This window comes from Antrostomus carolinensis, unplaced genomic scaffold (genome assembly GCF_000700745.2).
Source record: "Antrostomus carolinensis isolate BGI_N321 unplaced genomic scaffold, ASM70074v2 scaffold47163, whole genome shotgun sequence".
Taxonomy (NCBI): Eukaryota; Metazoa; Chordata; class Aves; order Caprimulgiformes; family Caprimulgidae; genus Antrostomus; species Antrostomus carolinensis.
In genome coordinates, this window is record NW_010304165.1 from 427 (window position 1) to 14,988 (window position 14,562).

At 40.6% G+C, this 14,562-nt stretch overlaps 2 protein-coding genes across 3 annotated transcripts in view; one reads left to right on the top strand and one right to left on the bottom strand.

Annotated features, from left to right (window-relative positions):
* The window catches only part of USP30 (ubiquitin specific peptidase 30), a 9,807-nt gene extending 327 nt beyond the window's left edge, over positions 1-9,480 (top strand). The window contains exons 2-12 of one of the 2 annotated variants that reach the window (XM_010164327.1): positions 1-161; positions 1,440-1,543; positions 2,402-2,500; positions 3,231-3,273; positions 3,541-3,635; positions 4,199-4,258; positions 5,363-5,449; positions 6,047-6,127; positions 7,145-7,364; positions 8,042-8,150; positions 9,216-9,480. The exon at positions 1-161 is cut by the window's left edge and continues 49 nt beyond it. In XM_010164327.1, coding sequence (XP_010162629.1) covers positions 1-161; positions 1,440-1,543; positions 2,402-2,500; positions 3,231-3,273; positions 3,541-3,635; positions 4,199-4,258; positions 5,363-5,449; positions 6,047-6,127; positions 7,145-7,364; positions 8,042-8,150; positions 9,216-9,480 — 1,324 coding nt within the window. The remainder of the gene's footprint in view (positions 162-1,439; positions 1,544-2,401; positions 2,501-3,230; positions 3,274-3,540; positions 3,636-4,198; positions 4,259-5,362; positions 5,450-6,046; positions 6,128-7,144; positions 7,365-8,041; positions 8,151-9,215) is intronic. The other variant, XM_010164328.1, reaches the window with a different exon arrangement.
* Positions 9,481-13,715: 4,235 nt separating this feature from the next.
* ALKBH2 (alkB homolog 2, alpha-ketoglutarate dependent dioxygenase) lies at positions 13,716-14,371 on the bottom strand (the record flags this gene model as incomplete). Its single annotated transcript, XM_010164330.1, has 2 exons — positions 13,716-14,025; positions 14,173-14,371. Coding segments are annotated over 2 exons (509 nt in total), but the record flags the coding sequence as incomplete, so codon positions are not given.
* Between the last annotated feature and the right edge of the window lie 191 nt (positions 14,372-14,562).

A 14,562-nucleotide genomic window follows, 5' to 3' on the forward strand; every position in this document is an offset into this window, starting at 1 on the left:
CTTGGGGAACACCTGTTTCATGAACTCTTTGCTACAAGGCTTATCTTCCTGCCCGTCTTTCATCAAGTGGCTGGAGGAATTTACAGCCCAGTACAAAGCAGACCAGAGCCAGCCCACTGAGCATCAATACTTGTCACTCACTTTGCTGCATCTCCTAAGAGGTACTTTAACTTTTTCATGTTGTGATGAATGAAGAAAAAATATATATATTTTGCATAAATATTATCATTTCTATTACCATTATCATCATCTATTAAAAAGAGAAGCACACAAGACAACACGAACTTCCTTTCTTTATGAAAGAAGGCTCATGTCTTGTGTGCTTCTCTTTTTAATTCCCTCTACTAACTTTGAACTCATTGCCCAAATTCAACCAATTTTCACAGAGAGGTATTGATCCAAAAGACATTAAGTTACAGAACCAAGCCTGAACAATGCAAAGCCCAAACACGTGTCCCCAAAGCTGTTTGCTTCTTGGCCAACAGCTGAAAGGTTTCAGGATTTGGTTTGACTCACCTGGTGATCAAGAAGCAGTGGGCAACCGACCCAGCATCATGCACAAACGTTGACAAAATTGAGGTAGAGGGCAACAAGGGTGCTGAAAATATGGTTATGGAACCCATTGCCACAGAGTAATTTATTTGCTGTTCACAGGGTATTAATGGTTAAAACAGTATGAAAATAGACTCAGTAAAATTGAAGAAATGGGAAAATATTATCACAATTAGATGGGCACTCGGAATTCTATATAAAAGAACATTAATGCATTATAAAATAATTTCAGCATTTTTTCCAAGCTTACTATTTTACCAACAATATGGACTATTAAACAAGATACTTTGTGTGATATTGGATAAAAATGTTAAAGCCACAAGCCCAATCTGGTGACCTGTTTCAGACCTACGCCGTGTTAAATTTGTGTATCAGTTACATCCTATTTAAACACTCAAAATTTTTAAGCAGTCTCTTGGCTCTCCCTGGCTTCCCTCACAGGACTTTGTTTTAAGGGAAATCCATTGGAAGTTTTCCTGTCTCAAGATGTTCCAGTTAAGCATGTACATGTAACTGATGTAAGGATGATGGGGCATTCATACTGGGGTTTCTGGGATATGTAAAGTACCAATTTTACCCAATCCACCAGTAAAAATTTGTCTTTCCAGACAGTGTTTATATTATTTATTCTCTCTGTACCAGTTGAGAAGCCTTTCACTTTGCATATGTATTAGATGAGGAGAATGTATGCAGTCAGTCAGCCTGAGTCAGGTGAGAATGGCAATTAATACATACTAGTTTGATTGTCATTGTCTACATGTCTTAATCAAGAATAACTCTGCTGTAATCAATTATATGATGTGTAAGTAATAGTCTGAAATAAACAGATCTGTGTTCTAACTGTTCCCAGTGGCTCCTTGTAACATTTTTAAATGCAATGTCTCTAGCTTTGTCCTGTCAAGAGGTGACAGAAGATGATGTCCTGGATGCAAGCTGCCTGTTGGAAGTTTTGAGAATGTACAGGTGGCAGATCTCATCATTTGAAGAGCAGGTGATTACAGAATTCAAGTTCAGCTGCCTGATATACACCTCAGTGCTTAGATATGGAATAACAGAGAACTGAAGCCATGGTACTAATAGCCCTGAGTGTCAAATGTGAATCTTCGCTGTAGTGAAAAGTTTGCTTTAAAAAGTGAAGGAAAACCACCATGTGATTGATGAGTGGTGTTTTCAGTTTGCTTAGATATTTGTCATGGAAACCCTGGCTGCTTCAAAACCTCATGCTTAATTACCTTCAGATTTGGTACAAGGAGCCAGTAATATTAAAATAGATCAGCTACAGCCCTGGCTTTGCTGCAGATAATGGGTCTGTGGTAACGTCCCACACTGCTTCGAGGGATGGACTCCACTAACATTTCCAAATTTAGTTACATGTAACATTTCTAATTCTTGTTTGCAGTATTTTCAGCCCCTAAGTAAGTGCAGCTGGCCAGTGAAATCAACCAATTATCTCACTCACAAAACATGGCTCTATCTTTTCTATTTCAGAGCCAGAGCAAACAGCGGAGATTTCAATTACGCTTTTATTGAAATCGAGGAAAGCAGGCATTTGTGCATCCACTTGTCTTTTCTTCTCCAAGTATTTTGCTATCTTTTGAGTTTATATGGCTCAGAATATTTTTAATAATGCATGCTGTTAGGAAGTTCAGATTTATAGAAAAAGCTTTTTGGCAAAACTGCAGTAGATGCACAAATGATTATTATTAGTACATAAGGTGGCTCTAAGCAGTAATTTTCCTTTAATTTCCTACTGCAGTGATGCACCCGTATGTCTCTCGGTTCTCCTGGTGTATGTTTTGATGTCTTTTGGTTTTGCTCCCTTTAAGTCTTATGTCTCTATATTTCACAGGATGCTCATGAACTCTTTCATGTCCTTACCTCTTCATTAGAGGATGAGCGGGATCGTCAGCCACGTGTGACGCATTTGTTCGATGTGCATTCGCTGGAGGTGAATTCTCTACCAATGTTATTTCATTATCAGGAGCAGTTTTCATTCCTAAGTGTGTTAAGTACAAAGTGTCTATTTAGAAACTGAAGGTATTTTCATTATGTTTACAAAGCTGTTCTTTAGCACTCTGATAGAAATTAATCAATAGGTCAGGCAATTTAAACAATAAAAAATGGTTTTTGTAAGTGAAGGTATTTGAATTTACAATGATCCCACTTTCATCAGGGCTTTTGCATTCTTAAATCCATGGAATATAGGGACTGAAATACTAGTGCAGAGCAGTAGTCCATCTAAGCAGTTACTCTTATCTGTAAGAATTAACACATGAAAAGAGGTTTGAAAACTGCCAAATGGACGTTTATGGAATAGCCCATTCGGAGGTGAAATTTATCCTCCAGTTTAGTGGTAAACTTGGTACAGATGGAAAGTTTCTACCTCTTCTTGTCTAAAATACATACAAAAGGTTTATAAAATCTGTTAAGCTTTTCTTTCAGTACTCTGAGGCAGAGAATCTGCAGATTAAGTATTCATTTCATTAGAAGTGTTCATTCTGTCAATTATAAATTTGTTGCATACCAGTTTTTTTGGCCTTCCTCAAATATAAAGAGACACTAAAACTCCCACAATTGTTTTAATGCCAGGAAAGCATATGAGGGATCAAATAAGAACATTTTTAATACTTAATGCTTTCTGAGGTGGGGTTAATGAAATCTTTTATCTTCCTCTGTAGCAGCCAGAAATAACCCAAAAGCAAATAAGCTGCAGAACAAGAGGTACGCTTTTTTCCATTCTGAAATACAAATATTCAGTCATAGTGTAGTCATTTTGTTTATTAAGGGGATAATATTAATTGATCTTTGTCTGTATTGGACTGAAATTCATCTCTTCAGCTATAAAACCCCCCACATTAATTATCTGTCAGTGGGACAGAACATGTTTTAGAGCAGTTACTTTCGTTACTGTGGGCCAAAAATGTGGAATGATCGTGGTGAACACGGATGTATTGAAACTAAAAGGACAATTTCAACTTTGTGTTTCAGGTTCTCTCCCCCCTGTGTCAAATCACTGGAAATCTCAGCATCCTTTTCATGGAAGGCTGACCAGCAACATGGTTTGCAAACACTGTGAACACCAGGTATAAGAACGTGTGTCTCGTGGTATGTATATATGAAGACAATTAAGTGTGATTCACTTTGTGAAGATAACAGCCATCTTATGAGAATAATAGCTGTCTTGTTCTATTTGGTATTCAGTACCACAGCTATCATATACTGAAAATCCACTCACATGGGTAGTGTTTTAGGATGAGCACACAGTATTGAGATGGCACATGCAAAGCTGAATTAAGTTGCAGCCCAGTTATCCAGAGTAAGGAGATGAAGATAACCTGGATAAAGAAAAAATACAGAAATCTCCTTTGTAGATCAGACTGTAAGAGTATGGTTAGTGCTTTTACTTTTCAAAACCTTGCAAACAAATTGAAGTGAGCAGGGACAGCTTCAGCAGAAACAGGCTAAGCAGCACCTGGGGTACATGGTGTTCCCTAGCACCAGGCTTGGGAAAGCAGCTGCTTTTGATCCTGTTCCACCAGATAATTGTGGACAGCAGAGGGCATGTGTTCATCTTGTGGGAAGTTGGTTTTGGTCTTGGACTGTAGTAAATTTCAGCTCACTGGATATGTGAAATATTTTCTTGCAGAGTCCTGTGAGGTACGATACCTTTGACAGTCTCTCACTGAGTATTCCAGCAGCTGTGTGGGTACGTGTCCCTGGCTGAGGCATGATCCCTCCTGCCCATCTGCCTGTCACCTTGTCATCAAAACTTTCTCTTCACTAGTGCCTTTAAAGATGCTACAGCCTAAGTGTAAATCAGTAGCTCCAGTTTGCTTTCTTGCCTTTATAAATGATCCTGTTGTGCTAACACAGTACCTTAGCACTAATGTGTTGGGGTAAATTACCAATTAGTACAAGCAGCATGACTTTGTCAACACCAATAGTTTTCTGTTTCTCCTGGTGGAGTATTTGGTCCTTTCTGTGTAATTTGAACAGACCAGATCATATCCCAGGGGCTGTTTCTGGCAATCTTGGAAGGTGACCTTTGAGTGTTCTGTCTCTGTGGTGATAGTACAAAAGTGACCCAGTGGAGGCTTTTGGATCAAGTGATTTTAACTGGAAATTGTTTTGTTTCTTTCTGGCTCTCTGAAAAACTTTGAATGACAAAACATTGTAGATTTGGGGGGCAAAATGTACAGGACATTTTTGAACTGTAACAGTTTGTTACTTAACGTCTGCTAGTGATTTGTCTTCCCATACAAGTAGCAACTACTTGCACTTATGGAAACTCTGACTTGTACCTACAGAATACACTGCTGGACAGTGAGGATTGGGATTTGGACACGTCTTCTGCTATTTGTGTTTTATTTTATACCATCAGTAAGGATTGTGCCTTTCATACTCAGCACAATGTAGTACAGTCTACAAGGGAGGAGTGCCTGAACTCAACTGAATGCTGTATTTCTCCCATGTAGAGGGTCAGAGTGCATAAAGTGACTCATGAAGTGCTGGAACTTTAGAGAAAAATAGTAACAGGGCCAGAAATCTGTAGTTTAAAACCCCACTAAAGGAGCCATAGCTATTGTTATCTACAGGCTGCAATGTTTTCCATGTTTAATCCAGGCTGAGGAAGCATTTCCACAGTGACATTATCAGTGTTCTGTACTCAAAGCTACTTACTCAGTTTTCTCAAGAAATAAGTCTACAATTCTATAGTTTCTGTGGAAGAAATTATGAAAAATCCTTTCACAAAATGAAGTGGTATGCACCCTAAAATTCCTACAAATAATTTTGGTTTTTTGGTACTAAGGGTCGCCCGATGACGCTGGACCACTGCCTCCATCATTTCATCTCCTCTGAATCTGTAAAGGATGTTGTGTGTGACAACTGCACTAAAGTATGTCATTTTCATTTATATAACCTTCTCCCTCAGTTTTAAGCCTGCTGACAGAATTATGGCTTCAGTTTTCTACTCCTTTCTTTGTGACTTCAGGAAAGCCTCTAGCCTGCCTGGGATTTCTTATATTTAAAATGGAGTTTTTATCTCACAGAATATTTTGAAGATTTATTTATTATTAATATTACAAAATTTACAAATATTTTATTCTGTAATTACCAGGTGTTATTTATATAATATTGGGGATTTTTTTAATTTTAAACAGTATTTTACAGTTGCCTGTAATCTGATGATAGCATAGAGCCAAAGTGGCTTGTTTGAAAACCCACAGCAATGGTGTATGACTACACATAAACCTGGAGACTGGGCTTTTTCTGTAAATGCTCATTTCTGCTTGATTTTGCTTTAGAATTCTGATGCATTAGGACAGGCCAACAATTCTGAAGAAAGTTCCTAGAAAACTGTAGGTGTAATTAATGTACTGAGCATAGTACTAGACAGAGAACTGCTTTTGTCTGCAGTTTGACCTGCAGTATTGTGTGAAATCTGGTGCAGCAGGTGATCAAATGGCTTTAATTTTCTTCCCTTTGATTTCAGATTCAGGCAGAAGGGACTCTGAATGGACAGAGCATAGAAAACCAGAGAACAACATTTGTTAAGCAATTAAAGTTAGGAAAGGTGAGGCAAGCTAATCCTCCAAATCTATTTTTAAATCCTGTTAGACAGTAATTTCTTTCTTTGATCTCTTTGCATGATGTCCACTTCTTGGTATTAGACTACTTTAATGTTTTACTTTTGTAAATAAGCTCATTTGTCAAATATTTGTAGGCATTGAGGCCTCAATCCATCAAACTCTATAGCTTAAAGAATGTAAGTATTCCACTGTTATTCAGCAAAACACTTAAACATGAGTTTGGCTCAGTTGCAGTTCATGTTTTGCATGAATTCTTGATTTCCTTGGTCAGTGAGGTGATTCATATGGACAGTGGCTGTAAGTTCTTTAGCATGTTTCGAGGAAACTAAAATGTTCTAAATACAGCTGGTTTAACCAAGTGAATATGGTGCTAAATACCAGCTGCAGTTTATCGTAGAAGCTTTTATTATTTTTTGCTCTGTAATTGTATAATGCCGAGGACAACAGGGCACTGGGCTGCAATCAAGAGCCTCAGGTGCCATTAGTAATAATAAGTACTTATTGATAGAGGTGAACCCCGGCATGGCTTTCAATGTCAGATATTTATAACTACTTGACCTTTTTTCCCCCTGGTACTCTCACTGTGCAAAGCCATTACTTATTGAGTAATAGCAAATGTCTTACAACAACTTGCTTTGACAAATTCCAATTCTCATTTCTACCTCACAGATCAACAACCTAAATGAGATTGACAGGTGGGCTTTTTAGGAACATACATGTATTTTTATTGATTTTTCTTCCATTTGGAGAAGACTCTTAACCTTGGCTGTCTATGCTGGTGACTGAGTAGTGGTGGCCTTGGCAAGAGAGGTGTGAGTTACTGTCATGTCTCAGGGATATTATTGCCAATAAGGTCACATGCTGATACAGCAGCACATAAGAGGATGGGTTAGTGATGTGTTTCCTTATCCACTAGACTTACCAGTTTGGTTAGTAATACTTTAACTTCTCTTCATTTAAAATGTCTTTGGACTCTCCTTTTCTTTGGAATATTGCTGAAGCTCCCTCAGTGTTTGTGCATCCATCTGCAAAGACTGAGCTGGTCAAACCAAGGCACTCCTCTGAAACGCCACGAACATGTACAGTTCAATGAGTTCCTCATCATGGACATCTACAAATACCGCATTCCTGTTCATAAATCAAGCCAGAACGAGCTGAATCAGAAAAACTCTGAGGAGACAGCACCTGGAACAAAGGATGGGATAGCAGTAAAACCTTCAGGTACTTATTTTGAAAATAAAATCTACCAGCTATTTCTCTGTTTCAGTGATGAAACATTCTGATCTGCAGAATGAACGTAAGAACAGTGTCTTTATTTGGATCTGTGCAAAGAGGACAGGTAGAAATCCCTTTCCCAGGAAGCATTAGGATACTCTGTTCCTAATGGTTTTGATAATATAATTTGAACCTACTAAATAAATAATAAAAAGCTTACAAGCAAGCAAAAGAATCCCAGACAGCATAGAACTTGCATATGTTATGTCCAAAGGATGAAGGAATGCTGAGCTTGGGAAGTCCTAGAGATTATCTTGTTAGTGATCTCTTCTCAGGCTTCAGGACAAGCATGGAAAGATTGCTGGGAATGGTGACTTCTTCAAAAACAATTAGAAAACCTATCTGTAGTAGATCTGTAGATTGAGGCAGCTCAATATTCTATTCAGTTGGGATTTTGTAAACATGATCATTTTCATATTTGTGCCAAGTAAAAAAATTACCACTGCCTTTGGATATTCTACTCCTCTGCATCTCTTAAGGGACTGTGATATGTAATGAATTAAATTTAAGTAAAATACCTTCATATTCTGTGATGGAAGGTACTGCAGGAACAGAAGCACTGTTATAGCAGTGCTAGGAGTAGCATTTAAGTTAAATTACTGAATGTCTGCTTTCTCTTGCAGATGCAGAACAGCCATCTGGTACTAAACCACTCTTTATGAATGGTGCCTGCTCCTCTTCATTTTTAATGTCCTCGGGAACTTTTCCACTTGCTGCATTCCCTGAATGCAGGTAAGGTGGAGATTTGTACCCTACCTTGTCATTTCTATCCTTCAAATTATGTCTTCCTTTATTCTGCAGAGTCACAGAATTTAGCATCTATCCTAGCTCCTCTGCAGAAGATTTTTGCTTTTCTCTTGGCTGATTTTTAGTGGCTCTTTGGCTCCATTTTTCTCCTAGAAAATGGAGTAGAGAATATTACAAGCAAAACTCTAAATCTCCTTTCTCTGGTTCATGGTGCAGTAAATCATCCTTCTGAATAGCCATAATCTTATTCTTGGTTTTCTTTTACTCCTTCCTTTTATTTTTCCTCTGATTTTATTGCAAGAGATGCATAAATCTCTTACAGATTTTTTTCAGACATTGTGTTAACGAGCTTAAGTTGCAGCAGCCATGGTTGTACTCAGTAAATCAGCCTTGATGCTTCTCCTGATAGTCTGTTTTCTTGGCCTTTGAAAACATTCACTTATTGTGACACGGGTGACCAGTGCAGTTAGTTCTGTGCCCCTTTTTCTATCGGCCATTGCGTATTTTCCCCCATGGGAAAGACAATTCCCACAATCATGGTGTGAAATGAGAAGCCTGGAAGCATTTTGTGCCGAATGTTTGTTATGAAGACAGTTGTAGAGCAAGTCCTCGAAGGTGTGTCCATTGTTATCCCTGGGTTACCTGCTTCAATTTTACCTCTTTTCAGTTAAAAGCACGTTCATCTAGAATAGCTCTTCTGCACCAGAACAGTGCTTTAAGAACTAAATACTGGCACATTTGGTAGGTTTGGTGGAAAATGCTGCTGCAGAATTCAGTCAGTTATGCTGTACAGATGGAGTAGCCCTCTGTAGCATAAACTTTTAAACTAAGTGGTTTGGTTTTCTCGATAACAGAATAAGGCAGCACTGCAGTGAAGGTTTGGAGTACAGAAAAGTAACTGCAAGGCAGTGTCTCTCTTTTGGAGCCATCTATGTGCTCTAAAAAGAAACTGCAATTGAAGACAAAGCAAGTGGGGTTGCTTCTGGTTATGTGTGTGATCCACAAGAGCTGCTGACCCCTTCTCTCTCCTTTTTCTCACTTGTCCTTCAGTTCCCCTCTCTACCTTTATCGTCTGATGGCAGTTGTGGTTCATCATGGAGACATGCATTCTGGACACTTTGTCACTTACCGCCGCTCTCCACCTTCTCCCAAGAGCCCCCTGTCTGTCAGCAGCCAGTGGCTGTGGATTTCGGATGACACAGTTCGCAGAGCCAGCTTGCAGGAAGTCCTTTCTTCCAGTGCTTACTTGCTTTTTTATGAGCGTGTTCACTCGAGGGTACAGCACCGAAGCTTGGAGTTGAGGGCTGAAGAGTGATTCAGAGAACAGAAGGACAAAAACTGACAAAACTCCTCTAATGAGATCTATGTTGCACCTCCTGTTATGCAAATAACCCACCACAGGCCCTTTAACTCTCCCTTCCCTCTACGGCAACGGCTGGCTCCTGCTGGGAGTTGTGTTTTGTACCAGAATTACACTACCCAAAGCTGGTCTGCCAACCTTGTGCAGCCCAGAGTTCCATCTGCATTAGAGAAGCATTTATTCTGTTAGGTAGTAATTTTGTCAACATCACAGCTCTGAAACAGATATTTCAAACAGACTTCCCAAGGCTCTGTTCCATATTCTGACACCTCTGGAAATTTTCAAAGGGAGCTGCTGAATCCTGTACATTTCACTGCAGAGGTTTCTGAACAGAGGAGCCCCAGAAGCAGCTGACGGGAAGCTACTGTTATCAAAGGCAATGATTTAAGAAACAAAGTGCCTTGAGCTTACTTGAACAGTAACATTACCATCGTGACTCCACTGCATGTCCGCTGCTTTCTGAGAAGTGTCTCAAGATGATGGGATGAACTACTAACAGAATCAGATTTCTCTTGATATCCCAGCTAATCAATAAAGCAAGGCATCTCTACATACCATGCAGGATCCAAAAAACAACTCATTTTCCTAATATTTTAGTTCTTTATACACCATAGAAGTACTTCTGATTCAAAGTGCAGTTTCCTTTTTCCAGAAGATGATTTTTTTATCTATTAAGAGCCAAGACCCTGATTTATTGCTCCGTATCTTTGGGATACATGGTGAAATGAAGAGAGAGAAGCATTTGCTAGCAATCAGTATTGTCATTTCCGTTGTCACTATGGAACTGTTGAATACAGTTGCTTGTAGTATCAACTACAATTTTTAATGCTGTGATTTCAAGGCTACTGTAACTGCTGTTCTATACTTGCCCTTCTTATTTTAATGATGAAAACTGCCATTTCTCATCAACCATCCAGCTACATGCTGCCTGGCTCGCAGTGGAGCTTTAGAGCTTGGTCCAGAGCTGTGACTGTGAGCTGAGGTGAGTACAGCAACTCGAGCATCCTTGTGAAGTCAGAGCGTGCGCGACTGAATCGGGACTGGTGAGCACACACTTGTCTTGTGAAGTAGTGCAGCAGCAGCAGCAGTCTGAAAAGGCTGATGTTACTGCAATAGATTCACAGATTGCCATATAAATAGAATTAAGGTGTACTGTGCTGCTCTAGGTTGTTTGATGCATGAAAAATCCCAAATAAAGGGAGGGAGAAGCAGCAAAAATGATCTTTTTCACTGCTTTTAAGTTACCAGGAATAAAGTATGTAGGGTATTTTTAGTTCTTTTCTATCCTTGTAAGATTAATTTATCAGACAAGATTTTTCAGTGTAAAACAGCAACTAAGTTTTCCAATGGTAATAACTTTTTAGGGCACCTTTGTACCTCATGTACTCATCTTGCTGCCCAGAGCTCATAGGCATTCAGAGTTCCTTAACTGAAAGGCTCAAACCCAGTCCAAATAGGAGTGGTAATGGCTGTATATGAAAAACTATTTACACAACTCATCATTCCAGAGTATGGATCACAATTCCTGCTCTAAGGAGTGATCACAGTACATACATAAAATAGCCTTTATCAAGTCACTGTCCTGAGCAGTCTCCCTGTCTGTGCTAGGCCAGCAGTAGCATGGTTTTAACCTTCCTAATTTAAGGAAAAGAAAAAAAGAAGGAAAACAAAAAACCTAGAAGGATGCAAAATGCCAAAAATGCTGTGGCCATTGAACTGAGACCTGAGGGCCTTGCAGAAGGGAGGAGAAGAAAGCTCTCTGTTCTGGGCAGCACTGGGTGTGCAGTGGGAGCTCTGCAGAGCAGTGCTGGGTGTCACCTAAGGAAAATCATCATGCAAAGCATCGAGCTCCAGCAGGTCTACCATCTGTACCTCAGAACTTCCAAACATTTCCACTGCCAGCAGTGTATGTTCTGCAATACCTCTTCTCAACAGGGTCTGTTTAGAGTTTTTAACTCTGAATTTTTGTGAAGTTCAGATGAACAGATCACACTGTTTAGAAAGTAGTAATGCTGGAGGTGGGTCAGAACAACGCACACAACAGACTAAGTCAAGCTCATGAGCTTGTAACACGGACATAAAGCCACAGGTCACTGCAGGCTGGCATGTTCAATGTATTTTTCTTTTCCTTTTGCATAGAGCTGCTTTCCAGCAGGGGCCAGCTGGATGAGAATGAAAGCACAGTGGCTGTACGACACCAATAAACTGCTCAGCTTCACTCAGCTGCAGATTTACTCTGAAAGCTTCCCCAAGGGCTATAAAGATGAGGGCTGAGGAGTCAGCATTTGTTCTAGCTTTCACTGTTAGGAAAGAGTAGATGGTCTTGGCTTAGGCCTCAGTGAGGAAGGAAGCAATTATCAGCACCTCAGTCCTGGTCCTGAGCTGTGCTAGGTACTCCCAGCCTGCTGTGAGGATCAAAGACCCCTGCAGATGTTTGCCACCCAGCCCTCCCCTTTGGAGTCCCTGGGCTCTGTGCAGGCACAAGAGGCTCATCAAATGCTCTTCTTACTCACAAGGTTCCATGGTGGAAAAAGTGTTAATAAAATGTAAAAGGTTAAAAAGCATCAGATAAGGCCTCTAACATGATACCTTTGTGTTGGGATTGTTTTGTCTTATTTTGTGCATTATTTAAAAATGTATGATATCACTACAGTCAAAGCATTGCACTGCTGTTTGAAGTTGCGTTTTCACTTCAGGGTATTTTTGTAATTGTACAGTAGCAATAAAAGAACAACCTTATTAGAAAAAGTAGCTGTTCATGTGTGGTAATTCCTTGAAACCAAGGCCAAGCTATGAGCCAAACCACATTCAGTGTATGTGACAGAAGCAGCACTTCACATCCTCTGGGTAAGAAACGTTCATGCAGGAGCTTTTCACGCTACATGTGGCATTTTCTGGTAGTGGCAGAGGGTGGGAAGAAAAGAGAGGAGGTTTAGATTAGATATTAGGAAGAAGTTCTTCACTGTGAGGGTGGTCAGACACTGGAACAGGTTGCCCAGAGAAGCTGTGGCTGCTCCTCCCTGGAAGTGTTGAAGGCCAGGTTGGATGAGGCTTTGAGCAACCTGGTCTAGTGGAAGGTGTCCCTGCTGATGGCAGGGGGGTTGGGACTGGATGAGCTTTAAGGTCCCTCCCAACCCAAACCAGTCTGGGATTCTATGACCAATTCCAAGTTGTCTAAACAGATACTAATTCCACAGCCCTAACGGACCTACCACTGAAGGACAGGCCCATCACTAACTCAGATGCTTGCAGCCTGGTTCCACAGGGATCAGTTCCCGTTCTCGCTCGGTACTCACCACTGCTGGATTCCACAGGACCTGTTGGTTCCTCATTTCAGCATTTCAGGTAGTCAGAATGGAATCCCTAGGGATAATTATTTAGAAAAACAGATGCTTTCAGACTTTCAGGTAGTCAGAATGGAATCCCTAGGGATAATTATTTAGAAAAACAGATGCTTTCAGAAATTATAGTCTTTCCTGGTGCATTGTCCGTGTAAATGGTTTAACCCAGCCTTTCCCCAAACGGTCATCTTACGCTCCCTGGTTTCTGTACAAAGGACTGAAGGAAGAAGAGGCCCCATCCTGTGCAGCAGCACCTCGTGTTTCCCTGCCCCACCACACCACTGACCAACAGAACCCAAACTCTGTGTCAGCAGAGACAGAGCAGCTGAAGAATATAAGCAGACAGAAGCCATAGTGACTGTAAAACACGCAGCCAGCCATGTCACACTCACTATATCCATATCCTGGCGCTCCTCTTTTTCATGTCAATCTCATTTGTGTTTTATTTATTTATTTTATTAAATGATTACACCCTGCAGTTCATAAACTATTTCGCTGCTATCTCAAGGATATAGAGTATTCTGATCTTTTTGGAAAACTGGAGAGGTTAAGATCAGTTGAGAAGAAACTTCCTCCTGAGCGAAACAAGGGTATTACTCATTAAAAGTACATATCAGCAGGACTCCAGCAACACTTCATGGAGACGAAGGATTCTTGGCATTTCAGACCAGTAGTTGCAGTCTTTATTAATAAGTTACCAAGGACACTGTCTCCTCTCCTGGTTTAATGTGCTCATCTGGTACCTTGGATCATCCAAGACAGTGTCTGAATGAGAATCTGACAGTTATGTTGGGAAAGAAAGCTTCTATTTTCAGAGTCAAGAGATCAGGTTCCCGATTACTGAATATTTCACTTCTTGGCTGCAGTTATCACTTTCCGAAACGTGAGGTTGATTCTTGGGGCAAGCACTCTCTTGCGGGTGGGCAGGCTGTGGTACCAATACACGTTGGTGGGGTATTTCATCATCAGCAGGCTGCCGTGGGCTAGCTGCAGTGTGATGGGCTTCATGTGGCGCGTTGCGTTTTTCCCTCTGGAATCACAGTGCCTGAAAACAAAATCCCTGCAAGCTCCGAAGGACACAGACGCGATGGGGCTGCGCGGAACCAGCTCCCTCTCCTCATCTCGGTGTTCACCTATGTGGTCCTCACCGTCTTTATATCTGTACACAGAACAGATTAGTTAGTTCTTCTGCCAATCCAATTAAACGAATGTCAAACAACTCCTCTGTGACCTTGTCAACAGCACTGCACAAGCCATTTTGCATTTGAACAACAAGCTGCTCGATGCAGTTGGAAATCAGACATACCTGTTAATTAGAACAAAATTAAATGTATGTCCTGTTTCCGAAGCGACGCGGTCTCTGATACGGTTGAGAATTGGGATCCACGGCTTAGGAGAGAAGGTGACACCCGAGTAAGTGTATGTTAACTCAGGGTCTCCATAGGTCACCTGCTTCCTCGGGATGTCGTGCCACTTGCCAAACACGTGCAATTTCGTCATTTCACCTGTTTAGACAAGAGATAAGAAGGATCAAAACCAACTCTGTCCTACCTCTGCAGTTCAGAGCTCTCAACGTTCTCCTTGATTTGGAGCTTCTGTGAATCTCAGCAGAAATGAGGATGCTTATGACAACCCAAAAGCTGACACAGAACCATTCTGGTTGAAAAAGCCTTTTAAACTCATCGAGTCCAACCAT